At 45.7% G+C, this 17,455-nt stretch overlaps 2 protein-coding genes across 7 annotated transcripts; both read left to right on the top strand.

Moving 5' to 3' along the window:
• Positions 1–1,032: 1,032 nt before the first annotated feature.
• LOC125710182 (retinol dehydrogenase 7-like) lies at positions 1,033–17,018 on the top strand. Of its 5 annotated transcripts, none has more exons than XM_048979598.1 (5): positions 1,033–1,812; positions 13,117–13,668; positions 15,242–15,500; positions 15,582–15,745; positions 16,289–17,018. In XM_048979598.1, the coding sequence occupies exons 2-5, from the start codon at positions 13,335–13,337 to the stop codon at positions 16,507–16,509; spliced, it is 978 nt and encodes a 325-aa protein (XP_048835555.1). In that variant the 5' UTR covers positions 1,033–1,812; positions 13,117–13,334; the 3' UTR covers positions 16,510–17,018. The 5 variants fall into 5 exon arrangements, with proteins under 5 accessions (XP_048835555.1, XP_048835560.1, XP_048835558.1 ...); XM_048979603.1 differs by having other exon boundaries at positions 1,788–1,812; positions 13,354–13,668; XM_048979601.1 differs by lacking the exon at positions 1,033–1,812 and adding an exon at positions 12,748–13,047 and having other exon boundaries at positions 13,354–13,668.
• On the top strand, positions 1,819–15,935 carry LOC125710183 (retinol dehydrogenase 7-like). Of its 2 annotated transcripts, none has more exons than XM_048979605.1 (4): positions 1,819–2,356; positions 3,964–4,222; positions 4,304–4,499; positions 15,780–15,935. In XM_048979605.1, exons 1-4 carry the CDS (start codon positions 2,023–2,025, stop codon positions 15,918–15,920), a joined length of 930 nt encoding a protein of 309 aa, XP_048835562.1. In that variant the 5' UTR covers positions 1,819–2,022; the 3' UTR covers positions 15,921–15,935. The 2 variants fall into 2 exon arrangements, with proteins under 2 accessions (XP_048835562.1, XP_048835561.1); XM_048979604.1 differs by lacking the exon at positions 15,780–15,935 and adding an exon at positions 5,027–5,867 and having other exon boundaries at positions 1,821–2,356; positions 4,304–4,464.
• Positions 17,019–17,455: the final 437 nt, after the last annotated feature.

The following is a 17,455-nucleotide window of genomic DNA, read 5'->3' as shown; positions in this document are numbered from 1 at the left end:
CTGTCCACTGTATTTTTAGTGTTTAGAAATAGCATTAGAATTTGCTGTGCACTTTATAGTTCGTCCCATCCTGTATCTAATGTACGCAAGGGACAGTCGGAAACGTAATCTCGATATCTTTATATGGCTAGTACATGTAAAGGAATTGACAATAAAACTCTCTGACTCTTACTGACTCTGAACATCAATGGATCCTCTGTGGAGGTCATCAAGAGCAGCAAGTTCATTGGTGTTCACCTGGTGGAGAAACTCTCTTGCTCCCTGAACACCAGCTCCATAACCAGGAAAGCCCAGCAGCATCTCTACTTTCTGCGAAAGCTCAGGAAAGCCCACCTCTCACCTCCCATTCTCACCACCTTCTACAGAGGGACTATCGAGAACAACCTGAGCAGCTGCATCACTGTCTGGTATGGAAACTGCCCCGTATCAGATCGCAGGACCCGACAGCGGATAGTGAGAAGAGCTGAGAATATCATTGGAGCCTCTCTGCCCTCTATCACTGACACCTACTGCAAAGCCACCAGCATTGTGGAGGATCCCAAGCCCCCCTCACACACACTCTCCAGCATTGTGGAGGACCCCACACCCCCCTCACACACACTCTCCAGCATTGTGGAGGACCCCACACCCCTCACACACACTCTCCAGCATTGTGGAGGACCCCACACCCCCCTCACACACACTCTCCAGCATTGTGGAGGACCCCACACCCCTCACACACACTCTCCAGCATTGTGGAGGACCCCACACCCCCCTCACACACACTCTCCAGCATTGTGGAGGACCCCACACCCCTCACACACACTCTCCAGCATTGTGTAGGACCCCACACCCCTCACACACACTCTCCAGTATTGTGGAGGACCCCACACCCCCCTCACACACACTCTCCAGTATTGTGGAGGACCCCACGCCCCCCTCACACACACTCCAGTATTGTGGAGGACCCCACACCCCCCTCACACACACACACTCCAGTATTGTGGAGGACCCTTGTCTTACCTTGTAATTCTCCACATAGTGCAATGTGCTACCCATGTAAAATAGTTATGCAAATACAATATAACTAATATGGATCTGCAATCATCGAGTTTTATTCATTTACTCTGATGCTGATACGAGTCAAATCAAACAAGCAAAGCAGGGTAGGAATGTGCTGTTGAGATCGACATCATTTAGCAGATGTGTACGTTATGCAAAACTAAAAATTGTCTTAATGTTTTGTTCAATATCCAACACTTTTTTTTGTTTGAAGTAAATGTAAAATTATTTTACTCATACATAGGGCTGGAAATTAACCTCGCCCACTCGCCTGAGCTGAGTAATATTGACGATGCCTGGTTACAAAAAAAAAATACCAGTCGACTGGGTAGTGTGAAAAAAAAATGCACGTCGTACTATTTAACTTACAGTAACGCAAACCAGTCAACTACTACCCACTTTAAAACCGCTTCCCATCAGATTCCCTGATATTAGATTGCATGTATTCTGTCTTTTAAAATGGGTTGCAGTGTCGGCAAGCTACTGACTGGCGTTACTTACCAGTTAAAAATAGGCAAATAAACAACATACTTGTTATAGCGCAACGAGTGCTCAATAAATTATTAACCACAGTTAATTTTGTTACAGTTTGAAACTTTTTGTGCTCGTTACACCCTGTCCCGGAAAAAACAACAACCGGAAGTTGTTAGTCATCAATACCCCATTCATCTATTCACGCCAAAGCAGACAGACTGCGAATAGGTGAGTTACTGTTTATCGTAAAGTGCAGTTTTGGGGAGATTGAAGAATCGCTAAAAGTGTGAGTAATAGGTGAGCATGCAGGCCTGGATTGTAACTGCATAATTGTCATTTGTATTTAACGTGATTTCGCAACATAACATCACGAATGTGAAGTTCTGGCTTGTCCAGATCACGTAGGTGCATAGCATGCAGAGTCTTTCGCTATAAATCACACCGCTGCGTCGCGTATCAGCATCGAAGTTAACGCATTTTATTTACATTCATACCTTTTCTTTATTAATGCCAGTCTTTTTTGTAGAGATGTATCAATACCTGCTTGGGATGGTGGTCTTTTATTATCTCTATCGCTGGTATAGGGAAAAGAAAAGAGTGTCAGAGGAATGGGAGAAGTACGTGTACATCACGGGCTGCGACTCCGGCTTCGGCAGACTGTTAGCCAGGCGCCTGGACGCGCTCGGCTTCTGTGTGATCGCGTCCTGCTTAACGGAAAAGGGCGAAGAGGACCTAAAAAAAGACTGTTCAGCTACACTGACCACCGTGCACCTCGATGTCACCAAGACTGATAGCGTGACTAAAGCGGCCGAACTGATCAAAACCAAAGTTGGGGAAAAAGGTGAGTTTGAACGGGCATATATGCGTTCATGTACGTATTGTGATGGCATGCTTTTATATAACCATGATAACATATACGCCCAAGCCTAATTAAAACGTTTCATTACCCTGATCATCCACGCTGATGATTTATCAATCTAAATTTTATAATGGCCTTTTGTGAAAGTCTAATTTGCATTTTGAATTAATATGGGTTACACAAGTACTGAAACTATATTTTCTTAAGAAATTAACTATGAAATTTAAGGGATTTAACTTTGAAGTATACGGAGTTATGAGATGCTGGCGGAATCTGTAAGAGGATGGTGTGTTATTGGACGTTTTTACACACCCCTTCTAGCGTATAGGGTACAGCTGTGCAACTAATCGAATTTGAATCACGATTACAATTATGGCTTCCCTTGATTCTTTGTATCTCATATAGAAGTGATCCCCTGCTTTATCTTGCGTAATAAATCCTGATCGGCGCACTACGTTTTCAGCGGTGCGCCTTGTCCCTCCCTAAAGGCTGTTGGCGAATTCCTTAGAGCACGGCAGTCAAAACGCGTTCACAAGAGGTAAACGCACATGAGTTATTTGGAATCATTTTGGTTTCGAAGAATCGGACCAAGAACAACACAAATAATTTGCAGAATATGCTTCAAAGTTGTACCACAAGGCAGCACGACCAGTTTACTTAACCACTTAAAGCTTAATTATAAAGTGGTCTATGATCATACAGTACGTGAACAAAAACTGAGAAATGTGAGGCAAGCTCATCAACGCGTACTGCAACGCAGTTATCCGTTAAGGACACCATCTATAATGCAACCGCGTATCCGTCAAGTTCCCAAAAACACCGCGATGTAACGGATGTCATCATATATTAAAAGATGGTCTTCGGCACAGCTGAAAATGTTGTCTTCTGCCATCGCGTATCACTGCAGTAAAGATCATGTAAACTTCTTTTTCTTGCTAAAAATCTTTAAGCTGCACTTTTTATATCACTTGACTGAGCTGTCGACTCTAATATGTATAGTTGGGGGGGGGGGGGGGGGGGGAATCAAGTTTAGTGTTTCTGAATCTCAGAACAGTTCATCTCAGTATAATTTATTCATTTAAAAAATGTATTTGTTCAACGTATGTAATCTTAAAGTTTTATTTTGGTTTCAGTTTAATTTCAGTGTAAGTGTTTACGTTTTATTATTAAGATTCAATAAATACATTGTTTCTGCTGTTAAGATTATGGTAAATAATCAGGATCTCAATATTGGTCAGAATAATCGTGATAATGTTTTTTGCCATAATCGAGCCGCTCTCGTTTAGGGTGAGTATTGTTAAAATGGCACTCCTGGCAAAATGGGCTTTGCAGATAATATATGTTAATAATACTTTTGTCTTCAATATAGCCTATAGTGTTCAAGGGGCATTAATGTATCTTGAATGGTATGAAGTTGGAATTCAAGACATTGAGCTGATTCTGTTATTATTGAGATGATTTTTCCAGAAAGCAGATTTTTAGGAAGTGTCCCAAATTAACAATACTCACCCTACATTAACATCTCTTCTCCGTGAGATACCATGTGGAAGCTGGAAAACCCTGACTGGTGAATGTGGGGTTTTCTGCAGGCTTGTGGGGTTTGGTGAACAATGCAGGGGTGTCCGTGCCTTGTGGACCCTGTGACTGGCTGACTATCGAAGACTACAAATCTCTGCTGGACGTTAACTTGAACGGAGTGATCGCCGTGACCCTCAGCGTGCTCCCCCTCATTAAGAAAGCGAGGGGGCGCATAGTGAATGTGGCCAGTGTGCTTGGTCGGATTAGTTTACAGGGTGGACCGTATTCCATTTCCAAATTTGGAGTAGAGGCCTTCAATGACAGTATTAGGTAAGACCATAGAAAAACAACGTAAGGAAGTATTTGTTTTCTTTACCTTATCTTCTTCTAATTCGTTTCTTCATTTTCCAGGAGAGAGATGATTCATTTTGGAGTCAAAGTCATATGCATAGAACCTGGGTATTTTAGAACCAATATGACTAGAATTGTTATTCAAAGGCAATTTGAGAAACTTTGGGCCAAATTGCCTGAGGAAATCAGAGAGGATTATGGGAATGATTACATTGACAAAGGTAATTTGCATATAAAAACTGATTTGTTCATAGAGGTTTCTTTATTATTTATCCCTGAATTGCAACTAACATTTTGTCGGCAACACATTACTTGTGGGGGCCCAAATAATGTAGTAGTACACACTCTAAATGTATTTATTAAATGTACTAATCCCATGTTCATTCATCAGTAATAATGGTTCATGTATTTCATGCAGTTACTGTATTTAATGGTTTGTACCTGAGTAGTAACTGAGTTACTAAGTTACTTGTGCCCCCTCAAATAAAGTGTTACCATTGAATCGACTGAAGTTGTACAATTCTCTGTAATTCAGAACAATGTTTGCTTATTGCGTATAAAAACATAGTTACACGTTCCTATGTTTAACCCTGATATACCTTCAACCCTCAATCAATGCGTTTCCTGATACTCCTGCTTAAAAGAAATTAAGAAGCTAAATATTGCTGTTTAAAATGCTAAATATTGCTGTTTAACATGGTTAAGAAAGTTAGACTGATTCGCACGCAAATTCAAAGTCTCAAAGAAATCAGTGCAGTGATCCGAATCGCCTCTGTGCCGCAGTGTTCCGCCAAAAGCCGGTTCTGGGAAAAAAGCCAGATGACGATCTGATGAAGGTGGTGTCCTGCATGGAGCACGCCCTCTGCGCTGTGTGTCCGCGCACCCGCTACTCCGCCGGCTGGGACGCCAAGTTCCTGTGGCTGCCTCTGTCCTACATGCCATCCTTTGTCACTGATTATCTGCTCGTCAGAAAAGGAGCTAAACCAGCAAAATCTGTGATATAACCTATTTCTGCTTAGTATGGGAACAACGTATTGCTATGGTGAACTTATCTATCACTACCCAACATAGGCGAACCTTAACATAATACATACATTCATTGCCGAGTGTGCTAATCACATGAATTAAACTTTTAATTTGAAAGTAGTATTGATGTTTCAGATTTTTATGTCGTTTTTTAAAGTTTTATGACTCTCATATAATCGGGAAATAACATTGCAAAGCCTGAATTAGAAATAAAAATTTAGTTCGTCCAAGTAAGTGATATTAAGCAGATATTCTTTGGGTCTTACTTTGGTTTAGTGTATTTTTATATGTTAAAAGTATAGTAAGTGTTTTAATGTTGTTATACTTGTGCTTCTCCAGGTGTTTGTTTGTCTGATGTTTAATTTTCATTCCTCTTAATAGGTTACTGTGGTTTGGCTTCTAGCTGCCTTAATGACTGGACTATTCAGATTTTTACTTGACTCTGTAAATAAATATAGAGCCTGATACTCGGAAGAGTTAACTTGAACGGAGTGTTCTTTGACACTCATTGCTGCTCATGCTTATTAAATTGAGTTCCTTCGCTCAGAATTCTGTTCTTTCTCGTTTAATAAATAATGAAAAACAATATGTATTGTAAGCAGTGTGCTGGCGTGTTGGGTAAGGTTATAGCCTTAATACTGTGCTTTTGATTGAGCTCTGCTTTTATTGCCCCCCCCCCCCCCCCCCGGCGTTACCTTGTTTTTCTCTGCTTACTCTGGGGGCCTCTTACAGTCCAAATAGACTGGGAGGTGTCACTACATACTGCAGGCAATGGAGAAACAGCAGTTTTGACACAATATCGACGCCCCCCCCCCCCCCCCCCCCCGCCCTAACTATTTCAGTGAAATGACTGAAATTTTTTTCTCTAATTACTCAGAGTTTATTGTTGCCATATCTTCCCAAAGACTTATGTTTTAAATAAGAACATCCATCTGGATCCAGTACCAGCACCTACCTGTGCCTCCCCCCACCCTCAATGTTCTAAATGCCATTTTTCTATAACCAACGGTGGCAAAAATTTACCATGGGGGACACCCCCAGCCAGCAAATACTACCAACTGACCACACCCCTCAAAGTGTGCACATCACTGGAATGGAGTCATCATGAATGCAAACATATATATTATATATGAAGAAACGTTTGTTAAAATTAAAATATTGATGGCGATCACAAATCAGGGTCAGCCTTTCCCTGGAGACACTGCAGATAAGGGTCTTGCTCAGGCACAGGGTGGTGATACGACTGGGATTTGAGCTGATGACCTTCTGCTGATGGTTGCAGAGCAGAGCCACACACTTCCCCCTAATGCAGGATTTGTCTGATATAGCGCTCCAGAACTAGATTAATATTTTAGAAAGAAAACCTTACGTTTGTAATATCCGGGGCTTATTAGTAAACAAGGGCATTTAGTATGACAGAAGATTGCATACATTGCGGGTGGTAAGACGGGGAGTTGAGGGGTCTGGTGTCAGCGACATTATTTAACCACTCACGCCGATCTGGCGCAGACTGACCAACATTATAATGTGTTAAAGCGACCTCTACTGGTTAAATTAGATTTATACTCTAAATTCCTCACAATTCCGCTAAGCCCGTCGTCAATTAATTCTCGCCCCTAGTCTGGTTTCTTTCCATAGTCCCAAAATATCCATCCACCGCCCAATCTCTCACCAGCACCAGAGTTCCAGGGGGCTTAGGGCGAAGTGATGTTCCTAAATTCGCCAGAGTGTGCAATTATATCTCTGAGTATGTTCTGATAAATTATGATACATTAGGCTCTTATTTATGGAGGTGTGGTGGTTCGCTGATCAGCAGCATCACCTTAAACGCTGCTATGTGGGATTCCTCCCAAAGTCATGCAGGTATATGAGTGTATAGATATTTAATAAATGTACAACTTAATTACTCATTTTACATATTATGTACTTCAGATTATCCATCCATTTTCCAAACCGCTTATCCTACTGGGTCGCGGGGGGTCCGGAGCCTATCCCGGAAGCAATGGGCACGAGGCAGGGAACAACCCAGGATGGGGGCCAGCCCATCGCAGGGCACACTCACACACCACTCACTCACACATGCACTCTTATGAGCAATTTAGCAACGCCAATTAGCCTCAGCATGTCTTTGGACTGTGGGGGGAAACCGGAGTACCCGGAGGAAACCCCACGACGACATGGGGAGAACATGCAAACTCCACACACATGTGACCCAGGCGGAGACTCGAACCCGGGTCCCAGAGGTGTAAGGCAATAGTACTAACCACTGCACCACCATGCCACCCCTACTTCAGATTACATTTTGTTTTTTGTGAGCCCAGTGTAGTACACCAAAGGGATGTGCAGTGAATTGCATGCTACAGATGAATTATTAAGCATGTGTGAATTTTGCTGCATTGTCTGACTGATACTTTCTGTCCAGATTCATCGCCGATTAAGAATGGATAGTTTATAAATAGAGCATGCTCGCTGTTTGGTCTGAGTGCTTTTTGTTTGGACTACAAGAAACTGTCGATACTTCCCAGTGCAGAATTACGCAAATTATTAACTGTGGAAATGGGCCAAAAGAGATCTTACAGGAAGCAGAAAAAAGCAAACAAAATAATAAAGTGCCAGGCAGAGGAATGCAAAACAATCGAAATTTCCAAACTTTTAAAATGTGATCACTGTACAGTTTAGTGTTTTGTGACTGACAGCCAAAGAAGATGGAAGAAGTATATAAAGAAAAGGGGACACAACTTAACTGCAATCTGAATGGACTCTCTGGAATCACTGGGTGCAGTGCGCTACATGACGTCGCTAATGTTACAAAGAAACACGACCTCAACTCAGGGACGGAATACGGACCGGGCCAGCGGGGCCGCTGCCCAGGGCCCCTTGGGGTGCAGGGGGCCCGTGGGGCCCCTAGCCCAAAACAATTTGCAACGCTTATCAACAATGTATTTTCGTTTGTCTATTTTAGAGGGCCTACATTCTTTGATCATCTGCCTACAAGGGCCCCTGACCCTATAGGGAGGGTGTTTGGCTGCCAAGGGCCCTTGAATTGTGGTGGTTGTGGTGGTGGTGCTGGTGGTGGTGGTGGTGGTGGTGGGGGGGGCCCTCACAAACGTTTTGCCCAGGGGCCCACACAACCCATAATCCGTCCCTGCCTCTACTGCCACTCCACGCCCCCCTCACACACACTCTCCAGCATTGTGGAGGACCCCACGCCCCCCTCACACACACTCTCCAGCATTGTGGAGGACCCCACACCCCCCTCACACACACTCTCCAGCATTGTGGAGGACCCCACACCCCCCTCACACACTCTCCAGTATTGTGGAGGACCCCACGCCCCCCTCACACACACTCTCCAGCATTGTGGAGGACCCCACACCCCCTCACACACACTCTCCAGTATTGTGGAGGACCCCACACCCCCTCTCACACACACTGTCCAGCATTGTGGAGGACCCCACACCCCTCACACACACTCTCCAGTATTGTGGAGGACCCCACACCCCCCTCACACACACTCTCCAGCATTGTGGAGGACCCCACACCCCTCACACACACTCTCCAGTATTGTGGAGGACCCCACACCCCTCACACACACTCTCCAGTATTGCGGAGGACCCCACGCCCCCCTCACACACACTCTCCAGCATTGTGGAGGACCCCACACCCCTCACACACACTCTCCAGTATTGTGGAGGACCCCACACCCCTCACACACACTCTCCAGTATTGTGGAGGACCCCACGCCCCCCTCACACACACTCTCCAGTATTGCGGAGGACCCCACACCCCTCACACACACTCTCCAGTATTGTGGAGGACCCCACGCCCCCCTCACACACACTCTCCAGTATTGCGGAGGACCCCACGCCCCCCTCACACACACTCTCCAGTATTGTGGAGGACCCCACGCCCCCCTCACACACACTCTCCAGTATTGCGGAGGACCCCACGCCCCCCTCACACACACTCTCCAGTATTGCGGAGGACCCCACGCCCCCCTCACACACACTCTCCAGCATTGTGGAGGACCCCACGCCCCCCTCACACACACTCTCCAGTATTGTGGAGGACCCCACGCCCCCCTCACACACACTCTCCAGCATTGTGGAGGACCCCACGCCCCCCTCACACACACTCTCCAGTATTGTGGAGGACCCCACGCCCCCCTCACACACACTCTCCAGCATTGTGGAGGACCCCACGCCCCCCTCACACACACTCTCCAGTATTGCGGAGGACCCCACACCCCCCTCACACACACTCTCCAGCATTGTGGAGGACCCCACACCCCCCTCACACACACTCTCCAGCATTGTGGAGGACCCCACACCCCCCTCACACACACTCTCCAGTATTGTGGAGGACCCCACACCCCCCTCACACACACTCTCCAGCATTGTGGAGGACCCCACACCCCTCACACACACTCTCCAGTATTGTGGAGGACCCCACACCCCTCACACACACTCTCCAGTATTGTGGAGGACCCCACGCCCCCCTCACACACACTCTCCAGTATTGCGGAGGACCCCACGCCCCCCTCACACACACTCTCCAGTATTGCGGAGGACCCCACGCCCCCCTCACACACACTCTCCAGCATTGTGGAGGACCCCACGCCCCCCTCACACACACTCTCCAGCATTGTGGAGGACCCCACGCCCCCCTCACACACACTCTCCAGCATTGTGGAGGACCCCACGCCCCCCTCACACACACTCTCCAGCATTGTGGAGGACCCCACGCCCCCCTCACACACACTCTCCAGTATTGTGGAGGACCCCACGCCCCCCTCACACACACTCTCCAGTATTGCGGAGGACCCCACACCCCTCACACACACTCTCCAGTATTGCGGAGGACCCCACGCCCCCCTCACACACACTCTCCAGTATTGTGGAGGACCCCACACCCCCCTCACACACACTCTCCAGCATTGTGGAGGACCCCACGCCCCCCTCACACACACTCTCCAGCATTGTGGAGGACCCCACGCCCCCCTCACACACACTCTCCAGTATTGCGGAGGACCCCACGCCCCCCCTCACACACACTCTCCAGTATTGTGGAGGACCCCACACCCCCCTCACACACACTCTCCAGCATTGTGGAGGACCCCACGCCCCCCTCACACACACTCTCCAGTATTGCGGAGGACCCCACGCCCCCCTCACACACACTCTCCAGTATTGCGGAGGACCCCACGCCCCCCTCACACACACTCTCCAGCATTGTGGAGGACCCCACGCCCCCCTCACACACACTCTCCAGCATTGTGGAGGACCCCACGCCCCCCTCACACACACTCTCCAGTATTGTGGAGGACCCCACACCCCCCTCACACACACTCTCCAGCATTGTGGAGGACCCCACACCCCCCTCACACACACTCTCCAGTATTGTGGAGGACCCCACACCCCCCTCACACACACTCTCCAGTATTGTGGAGGACCCCACACCCCCCTCACACACACTCTCCAGCATTGTGGAGGACCCCACGCCCCCCTCACACACACTCTCCAGTATTGTGGAGGACCCCACACCCCCCTCACACACACTCTCCAGTATTGTGGAGGACCCCACACCCCCCTCACACACACTCTCCAGTATTGCGGAGGACCCCACACCCCCCTCACACACACTCTCCAGTATTGTGGAGGACCCCACGCCCCCCTCACACACACTCTCCAGTATTGCGGAGGACCCCACACCCCCCCTCACACACACTCTCCAGTATTGCGGAGGACCCCACACCCCCCTCACACACACTCTCCAGTATTGTGGAGGACCCCACACCCCCCTCACACACACTCTCCAGCATTGTGGAGGACCCCACGCCCCCCTCACACACACTCTCCAGTATTGCGGAGGACCCCACACCCCCCTCACACACACTCTCCAGCATTGTGGAGGACCCCACACCCCCTCACACACACTCTCCAGTATTGCGGAGGACCCCACGCCCCCCTCACACACACTCTCCAGTATTGCGGAGGACCCCACACCCCTCACACACACTCTCCAGTATTGTGGAAAACCCCACACCCCCCCTCACACACACTCTCCAGTATTGTGGAGGACCCCACGCCCCCCCTCACACACACTCTCCAGCATTGTGGAGGACCCCACACCCCTCACACACACTCTCCAGTATTGCGGAGGACCCCACACCCCCCTCACACACACTCTCCAGCATTGTGGAGGACCCCACACCCCCCTCACACACACTCTCCAGCATTGTGGAGGACCCCACACCCCCCTCACACACACTCTCCAGCATTGTGGAGGACCCCACACCCCCCTCACACACACTCTCCAGCATTGTGGAGGACCCCACGCCCCCCTCACACACACTCTCCAGCATTGCGGAGGACCCCACGCCCCCCTCACACACACTCTCCAGTATTGTGGAGGACCCCACGCCCCCCTCACACACACTCTCCAGTATTGCGGAGGACCCCACACCCCTCACACACACTCTCCAGTATTGTGGAGGACCCCACGCCCCCCTCACACACACTCTCCAGCATTGTGGAGGACCCCACACCCCTCACACACACTCTCCAGTATTGCGGAGGACCCCACGCCCCCCTCACACACACTCTCCAGCATTGTGTAGGACCCCACACACCCCTCACACACACTCTCCAGTATTGTGGAGGACCCCACACCCCTCACACACACTCTCCAGTATTGTGGAGGACCCCACGCCCCTCACACACACTCTCCAGCATTGTGGAGGACCCCACACCCCTCACACACACTCTCCAGTATTGCGGAGGACCCCACGCCCCCCTCACACACACTCTCCAGCATTGTGTAGGACCCCACGCCCCCCTCACACACACTCTCCAGCATTGTGTAGGACCCCACACACCCCTCACACACACTCTCCAGTATTGTGGAGGACCCCACACCCCTCACACACACTCTCCAGTATTGTGGAGGACCCCACGCCCCTCACACACACTCTCCAGCATTGTGGAGGACCCCACACCCCCCTCACACACACTCCAACAATACTGCTTGCCTTGTAATTCCCCTAATAATGTCATTTGCTACGCATGCAAAATAGTTATGCAAATACAATATAACTAATATGGATCTGCAATCATCGAGTTTTTTTCGTTTACTCTGATGCTGATATGAGTCAAATCAAACAAGTAAAGCAGGGTAGGTATGTGCTGTTGAGATAGACATCATTTAGCAGATGTGTACTTCATGCAAAACTAAAAATTGTCTTAATGTTTTGTTCAATATCCAACCCTTTTTTTTTGTTTGAAGTAAATGTAAAATTATTTTACTCATACATAGGGCTGGAAATTAACCTCGCCCACTCGCCTGAGCTGAGTAATATTGACGATGGCTGGATACAAAAAAAAATACCAGTCGACTGGGTAGTGTGAAAAAAAAAATGCACGTCGTACTATTTAACTTACAGTAACGCAAACCAGTAAACTACTACCCACTTTAAAACCGCTTCCCATCAGATTCCCTGATATCAGATTGCATGTATTCTGTCTTTTAAAATGGGTTGCAGTGTCGGCAAGCTACTGACTGGCGTTACTTACCAGTTAAAAATAGGCAAATAAACAACATACTTGTTATGGCGCAACGAGTGCTCAAGAAATCATTAGACGACCACATTTTAATAAGATTATTAGTTTGAAACTTTTTGTGCTCGTTACGTCCTGTCCCGGAAAAAACAACAACCGGAAGTTGGAAGTCATCAATACCCCATTCATCTATTCATGCCAAAGCAGACAGACTGCGAACAGGTAAGTTACTGTTTATCGTGAAGTGCAGTTTTGGGGAGATTGAAGAATCGCTAAAAGTGTGAGTAATAGGTGAGCATGCAGGCCTCGATTGTAACAGCATAATTGTCATGTGTATCTAACGTGATTCCGCAATATAACATCACTAATGTGAAGTTCTGGCTTTTCCAGATCACGTAGGTGCATAGCATGCAGAGTCTTTCGCGAGTGTGCGTTTATCACACCGCAGCATCGCGTTTCAGCATCGAAAATTAACGAATTTTATTAACATTCATACCTTTTCTTTATTAATGCCAATCTTTTTTGTAGAGATGTATCAATTCCTGCTCGGGATGGTGGTCTTTTATTATCTCTATCGCTGGTATAAGGAAAAGAAAAGAGTGTCAGATGAATGGGAGAAGTACGTGTACATCACGGGCTGCGACTCCGGCTTCGGCAGACTGTTAGCCAGGCGCCTGGACGCGCTCGGCTTCTGTGTGATCGCGTCCTGCATAACGGAAAAGGGCGAAGAGGACCTAAAAAAAGACTGTTCAGCTACACTGACCACCGTGCACCTCGATGTCACCAAGACTGATAGCGTGACTAAAGCGGCCGAACTGATCAAAACCAAAGTTGGGGAAAAAGGTGAGTTTGAACGGGCATATATGCGTTCATGTACGTATTGTGATGGCATGCTTTTATATAACCATGATAACATATACGCCCAAGCCTAATTAAAACGTTTCATTACCCTGATCATCCACGCTGATGATTTATCAATCTAAATTTTATAATGGCCTTTTGTGAAAGTCTAAATTGCATTTTGAATTGATATGGGTTACACAAGTACTGAAACTATATTTTCTTAAGAAATTAACTATGAAATTTAAGGGATTTAACTTTGAAATATACGGAGTTAAGCTTATGATGAGCTACCGCTAAACTGTGATTGTGCCGTTTGCATCGCAAACATTAAGGGTGAGATGCTGGCGGAATCTGTAAGAGGATGGTGTGTTATTGGATGTTTTTACACACCCCTTCCAGCGTATATGGTACAGCTGTGCAACTAATCAAATTTGAATCACGATTACAATTAATTATGGCTTCCCTTTATTCTTTGTATCTCATATTGAAGTGATCCCCTGCTTTATCTTGCGTAATAAATCCTGATCGTCGCACTAGTTTTTCAGCGGTGCGCCTTGTCCCTCCCTAAAGGCTGTTGGCGAATTCCTTAGAGCACGGCAGTCAAAACACGTTCACAAAAGAGATAAACGCACATGTGTTATTTGGAATCATTTTGGTTTCGAAGAATCGGACCAAGAACAACACAAATAATTTGCAGAATATGCTTCAAAGCTGTGTCTGTACCACAAGGCAGCACGACCAGTTTACTTAACCACTTAAAGCTTAATTATAAAGTGGTCTATGATCACACAGTACGTGAACAAAAACAGAAATGTGAGGCAAGCTCATCAACGCGTACTGCAACGCAGTTATCCGTTAAGGACACCATCTATAATGCAACCGCGTATCCGTCAAGTTCCCAAAAACACCGCGATGTAAAGGATGCCATAATATATTAAAAGATGGTCTTCGGCACAGCTGAAAATGTTGTCTTCTGCCATCGTTTATCACTGCAGTAAAGATCATGTAAACTAGTTTTTCTTGCTAAAAATCTTTAAGTTGCACTTTTTATATCACTTGACTGTGCTGTCGACTAATATGTATAGTTGGGGGGGGGGGGAATCAAGTTTAGTATTTTTGAATCTCAGAACAGTTCATCTCAGTATAATTTATTTATTTAAAAAATGTATTTGTTCAACGTATGTTCTTAAAGTTTTATTTTGGTTTCAGTTTAATTTCAGTGTAAGTGTTTATGTTTCATTATTAAGATACAATAAATAAATTGTTTCTGCAGTTAAGATTATGGTAAATAATCAGGATCTCAATATTGGTCAGAATAATCGTGATAATGTTTTTTGCCATAATCGAGCCACTCTCACTTGTAGCGGGAGTATTGTTAAAATGGCACTCCTGGCAAAATGATACCGTTAAACTTTGCAGATAATATATGTTAATAATACTTAATAATCCAGAAAGCAAATTTTTAGGAAGTGTCCCAAATTAACAATACTCACCCTACATTAACATCTCTTCTCCGTGAGATACCATGTGGAAGCTGGAATACCCTGACTGGTGAATGTGGGGTTTTCTGCAGGCTTGTGGGGTTTGGTGAACAATGCAGGGGTGTCCGTGCCTTGTGGACCCTGTGACTGGCTGACTATCGAAGACTACAAATCTCTGCTGGACGTTAACTTGAACGGAGTGATCGCCGTGACCCTCAGCGTGCTCCCCCTCATTAAGAAAGCGAGGGGGCGCATAGTGAATGTGGCCAGTGTGCTTGGTCGGATTAGTTTACAGGGTGGACCGTATTCCATTTCCAAATTTGGAGTAGAGGCCTTCAATGACAGTATTAGGTAAGACCATAGAAAAACAACGTAAGGAAGTATTTGTTTTCTTTACCTTATCTTCTTCTAACTCGTTTCTTCATTTTCCAGGAGAGAGATGATTCATTTTGGAGTCAAAGTCATATGCATAGAACCAGGGTTTTTTAGAACCAATATGAGTAGCAGTGATGTTATTCAAAGGCAATTTGAAAAACTTTGGGCCAAATTGCCTGAGGAAATCAGAGAGGATTATGGGAATGATTACATTGACAAAGGTAATTTGCATAAAAAACTGATTTGTTCATAGAGGTTTTTTTTATTATTATCCCTGAATTGCAACTAAAGTTTTGTCGGCAACACATTACTTGTGGTGGCCCAAATAATGTACTAGTACAAACTCTAAATGTATTTATTAAATGTACTAGTCCCATGTTCATTCATCAGTCATAATGATTCATGTATTTCATGCAGTTACTGTATTTAATGATTTGTACCTGAGTAGTAACTGAGTTACTAAGTTATTTGTGCCCCCTCAAATAAAGTGTTACCATTGAATCGACTGAAGTTGTACAATTCTCTGTAATTCAGAACAATGTTTGCTTATTGCGTATAAAAACATAGTTACACGTTCCTATGTTTAATCCTGATATACCTTCAACCCTCAATCAATGTGTTTCCTGATACTCCTGCTTAGAAGACATTAAGAAGCTAAATATTGCTGTTTAACATGGTTAAGAAAGAGTTCTAGACTGATTCGTACGCAAATTCAAAGCCTCAAAGAAATCAGTGCAGTGATCCGAATCGCCTCTGTGCCGCAGTGTTCCGCCAAAAGCCGGTTCTGGAAAAAATGCTAGATGACGATCTGATGAAGGTGGTGTCCTGCATGGAGCACGCCCTCTGCGCTGTGTGTCCGCGCACCCGCTACTCCGCCGGCTGGGACTCCAAGTTCCTGTGGCTGCCTCTGTCCTACATGCCATCCTTTATCTCTGATTATCTGCTCGTCAGAAAAGGAGCTAAACCAGCAAAATCTGTGATATAGTCTATTTCTGCTTAGTATGGGAACAACGTATTGCTATGGTGAACTTATCTATCACTACCTAACATAGGCGAACCTTAACATAATACATACATTCATTGCCGAGTGTGCTAATCACATGAATTAAACTTTTAATTTGAAAGTAGTATTGATGTTTCAGATTTTTATGTAGTTTTTTAAAGTTTTATGACTCTCATATAATCGGGAAATAACATTGCAAAGCCTGAATTAGAAATAAAAATTTAGTTCGTCCAAGTAAGTGATATTAAGCAGATGTTCTTTGGGTCTTACTTTGGTTTAGTGTATTTTAATATGTTAAAAGTATAGTAAGTGTTTTAATGTTGTTATACTTGTGCTTCTCCAGGTGTTTGTTTGTCTGATGTTTAATTTTCATTCCTCTTAATAGGTTACTGTGGTTTGGCTTCTAGCTGCCTTAATGACTGGACTATTCAGATTTTTACTTGACTCTGTAAATAAATATAGAGCCTGATACTCGGAAGAGTTAACTTGAACGGAGTGTTCTTTGACACTAATTGCTGCTCATGCTTATTAAATTGAGTTCCTTCGCTCAGAATTCTGTTCTTTCTCGTTTAATAAATAATGAAAAACAATATGTATTGTAAGCAGTGTTTTGATTGAGGGAGAATAAGGTTTACCAGTAAGGACAACTAATGCAGATGGGTGGGGGTGAAAGATCTGGAATTAAAGGGGGTGCAAAGAAGTGATTGTAAGATGTGGTTACTCACCTTTCTTTCCTGTGTTCTCTCCAAGGTGTTTGGGCAAATATTTCCCTAGGGTCCAGACACCATTTAAAGGTTCCGGGAGAGACCACGGCTTAAGGGAGGGTGGGGAATCTTTTGTGCTGGGTTTTTGGGTTTTATAATATGGGGTTTTTGTGTAAGATTAAACAGGAAGATATTTATTAATATTAAAATGTGAAATGTAGTTA

This window comes from Brienomyrus brachyistius, chromosome 16 (genome assembly GCF_023856365.1).
Source record: "Brienomyrus brachyistius isolate T26 chromosome 16, BBRACH_0.4, whole genome shotgun sequence".
NCBI lineage: Eukaryota > Metazoa > Chordata > Actinopteri > Osteoglossiformes > Mormyridae > Brienomyrus > Brienomyrus brachyistius.
Note: the sequence above shows the minus strand (reverse complement) of the source record. Positions and strands in the feature narration are given on the sequence as shown.

Coding starts and splice junctions, on each gene's coding strand:
- LOC125710183 (XM_048979604.1), top strand. CDS start 2,023: ATGCCAGTCTTTTTTGTAGAGATGTATCAATACCTGCTTGGGATGGTG. Junction 2,357..3,963: donor AACCAAAGTTGGGGAAAAAG/GTGAGTTTGAAC, acceptor GGTTTTCTGCAG/GCTTGTGGGGTTTGGTGAAC. Junction 4,223..4,303: donor GCCTTCAATGACAGTATTAG/GTAAGACCATAG, acceptor TTCATTTTCCAG/GAGAGAGATGATTCATTTTG.
- LOC125710182 (XM_048979598.1), top strand. CDS start 13,335: ATGCCAATCTTTTTTGTAGAGATGTATCAATTCCTGCTCGGGATGGTG. Junction 15,501..15,581: donor GCCTTCAATGACAGTATTAG/GTAAGACCATAG, acceptor TTCATTTTCCAG/GAGAGAGATGATTCATTTTG. Junction 15,746..16,288: donor GAATGATTACATTGACAAAG/GTAATTTGCATA, acceptor TCTGTGCCGCAG/TGTTCCGCCAAAAGCCGGTT.